The 3,503-nt window shown below is 33.9% G+C and overlaps 1 protein-coding gene across 1 annotated transcript in view; it reads right to left on the bottom strand.

Annotated features, from left to right (window-relative positions):
* EPYC (epiphycan) overlaps nt 1-2,867 on the bottom strand; it is a 23,117-nt gene extending 20,250 nt beyond the window's left edge. The window contains exons 1-2 of the mRNA XM_010016097.1: nt 2,811-2,867; nt 540-715 (exon numbers count right to left, since the gene is read on the bottom strand). Coding sequence (XP_010014399.1) covers nt 540-707 — 168 coding nt within the window. The 5' untranslated portion in view covers nt 708-715; nt 2,811-2,867. The remainder of the gene's footprint in view (nt 1-539; nt 716-2,810) is intronic.
* Between the last annotated feature and the right edge of the window lie 636 nt (nt 2,868-3,503).

Genomic DNA, 3,503 nt, shown 5'->3' with positions numbered 1-3,503 from the left:
CAGCAGGATTTTTTCAGTAACTTTTATGTGCTTTCCCTTTCTTTTTCACTTCCTTCTGCCCACTTCTCTAGTAGGAATATAAACCATTAGCATTTATAGTCTGAAATACTTGTATTGAGCATACATATTACTATAAGAAATAACCCCATGAAACAGCATTTTACAACCTCGTTTCGAGGGGAATCATGGATGGCCTATGTCAGCTTCCTCCATGCCTCATACAGACAGACAAATCACAAGGATAATCTCCAACAGAAACCTGAGGGAAGCATGGTGCCTTTCACCTGTTCTCAATGATTACCACAAAAAAAAAAACGAACAAAAAACAATCAGGAAATATTTTGGCCCCATTTGTAGATTAGGGAAAATGTGAATGAACTATGGTGCTTTATTAGCACAGAAAATTGTTGATCAACCAAAGGCAATAGCAACCACATAAGTAGATTTGTCTGATAATTGTTTTTATGGCCAAGAAAAAACACCACTAACCACTTCATTTGTGCAATTTGGAAAGATAAAAGAAATGAAATTCTGATTACCTCTAATTGGTCAGACTGCTCATTTTCATCATAGACAAATGGATAAGGCAGCTCTCCAAGCGGTATGTCATAGAACTCAGAATCATAAATTATGTTATCATTTATAGGTGCAGCTCCAACAGACTCAAAGATAAAAAATCCCAGAAAAATATTTAGAAAGGTCTGCATTCTGCTTTCTTTTCTGAAAAAGAAGAAAATGAACAAATTGTGGGTAATCTGGTATTTGCAAGGAATCTATGAAAATTTAATCTCACAAATACTGTACTTCTATGTGTTCAACAGTATTACTGATGGATAAACCATTTATTCATTATGACTGAATGGTTTATTCTGTTTTGTTTTATGAAATATTCCTGGACCTGTGAATTTCTACAGACTGCTTTGGCCATACTAACAAGAAAGACCTATTGAGTTTCATTGGTATAAACTGGTCTCAATGAGAAAGTACCTAAAAAGATGAAAGGAAGATATATATTAGTCTTTTTCCCCTTTCATCTAACTTCATCAATTTTCACTAGATCATTATAAAAGAGCTTTTGATAAACTAGCCAAAAGCTAAATTATTATATTTTTTGTCTATCACAATAAATAATCTTTTGAAATGTACAACAGTGTAATTTTGCCCTCTCTGTCACCAAAAAAAAAAGTAAACTAGAAAACATTAGGACCTCTGGTTCTTTGTTGTCTCTGGATGAGCATAACCAAAATACATTTCACGCAGGAGGTGTTTTGCCAGAACATAATTTTAATTGGTTGAATGGTGACATACGTGGACCATGAGTTCTGCAAAGGTCTGTGGAGCAAAATAAAAAGTAGTCTATCCTCCATAGCCCAGTAAGTGGCAGTACTCTGCATTCCTTCATTACTCAATCCATACCATTTTTAAACGAGTGAGAAATGGTAGCATAATACAGTCACCTGTTTGCCTTCGAGGATAGAATTGTGAAATCAAATTATCACCCATCTAGATGTTCTATGTTTTAGTAAAATAGTAGAAAAGTCATGCTAAGCTTGAATATAAGCTTTTATGCATTCCCTATTCATTGTAAGTGATTCACTATTATCCTACAAGATGCCTGACACAAGACTTTATTCAGCATTCTTTACTTACACCTTGATGTAGATAAAGCACCCACTAACTTCACCAAAAACACAGGCACTAATAATGAGCAGTACGTAAGTCTAATAAGTTCTACTTCTGATGTGATGCCATATTACACACACTCAAATATTTTGTTTTTAAACTGTAGTTATTTAAAATAGGTTTAGTATAAGAAATGTATGTGATTTTTTTTAATATGTATGCTAAGCAACAAGCTGAATTTTAGCTTCATGTGAAAGGAGGTCTTTATAAGACTGGTTTAGGCATGAGGATATGAAATTCCTCTGGGGATGGTCAGCAACACAAGGCATTCATTTTTCCCGCATTTGCTTTATTCAGAAAAACTTCAGCTGCTGCTGAGAGAAGTTAGAGTCACTTGGACTTGTCTTTGAGAAGACTTAGTTGAATTGCATCTTTCAGTCTTAGTTTCCAATATTACTAAAGGTATTCTACTGTGTTACCAAAAAATGAAATAGAATAAAGCAAAATAAAATTGCAATTAATCTCTGTAAAAAAACTCAAGTATACTGCAACTTGCTTTTTTTCCTGCCTATATTTGACAGGACTGTTTCTGGTCTTGATTTTCTTTTGCATCTTATTTATCCCAAGTGATTCATCTTTAAAGGATGTTATCTACCAACTCAAAATGTAATATTAATGTGTCTGGTGTAATTCTTCCTCTGAACTCATAAAAAAAAAAAAGAAAAATAAATACCAAAACAAAACTCATGTTTCAAAATTGGTTTTGTTACACATTGTCTAGTAATAAAAGGGTTTACAGTTTGTTGTTTCATTTTATATATATATAGAGAGAGAAAAACAGCAAATTTAATGATAATGTTGGTGAAAAAAAAACCCAAAAAAACCTATGACTGTAGTATCTGCACCAACTTGCAGAGTTTGCATGTCTCTATTTCCCTTATGTGTAATATATTGGAACACACTGTAATGATATTGGCATCTGCAGGAGTTGTAAGATCAAATATTTTGATAAAGATTATGTACTCCTCTCACAGGAAGGAACTAAGACATATCCAGGGAAAAATAAACAGTCTCCTCAATCTGCAGCATATGAATCAGTATTATGCATGATAAAATAAAACAAATAGTGTAAAAACATTTCCAGAGTTAAAAGTCAAATTAACTGTTCTAAGAGAAAGTACCAAAACTTACCTTTAGCTTCCAGTCTCTCAAATGGGATAGAGTTACTCAGAATGCAGAGCCAGTGGTATTAGACCCTGACCAATGGCAGTGGCATTCTGGGGCTGTGGGAGGTGGTACAGCTTCTGCCCTCAACTGGAGACCTCAGCCCAGGGAGTTTCTCGTTCATGAAACACCTTTATATTTGATTTTGGTGAATTGAATTCTAACAAGGTCAAACAAAGGTTGGTTTTAAGAAAATGGCATTTATTTCATATCACAGCTTTCTACCCCTTCCCCTAAAATTTCTTACTGCTGCTACAGATAGCAATAACATTCTCAATTGCATTCTGTAAACAATCTTTTGGGTGTCCTGATAATTTAGAAATGCATATTTTCCAACTCCCAAACTCAAGCCTTAAGGAAATTAGGTTTCAAATAAATATTTTTTCCTGTATGTAACATTTCTATTTTGGGACTTGTTGTATGTGATAATGCTTAATGAGTTTCCATCTGCTGTGGGTATTATCTGGTGTGTACTTTTTTTTAACTTTTCTGTAGGTAGTCTACGAGGCAATACTATAGGATGTACTCTTTCCAGTATGTTTTCCTTCTGAAGAGGAAACACCACTTCTTTAGTCGATATGAACTGCTATAATATTCTGCAAATGATATACATACACTGTAGTATCATGTGCTTTATTGCATCAGAAATAGGTTTT

Source organism: Nestor notabilis, unplaced genomic scaffold (assembly GCF_000696875.1).
Source record: "Nestor notabilis isolate BGI_N333 unplaced genomic scaffold, ASM69687v1 scaffold23886, whole genome shotgun sequence".
Taxonomy (NCBI): domain Eukaryota; kingdom Metazoa; phylum Chordata; class Aves; order Psittaciformes; family Psittacidae; genus Nestor; species Nestor notabilis.
Note: the sequence above shows the minus strand (reverse complement) of the source record. Positions and strands in the feature narration are given on the sequence as shown.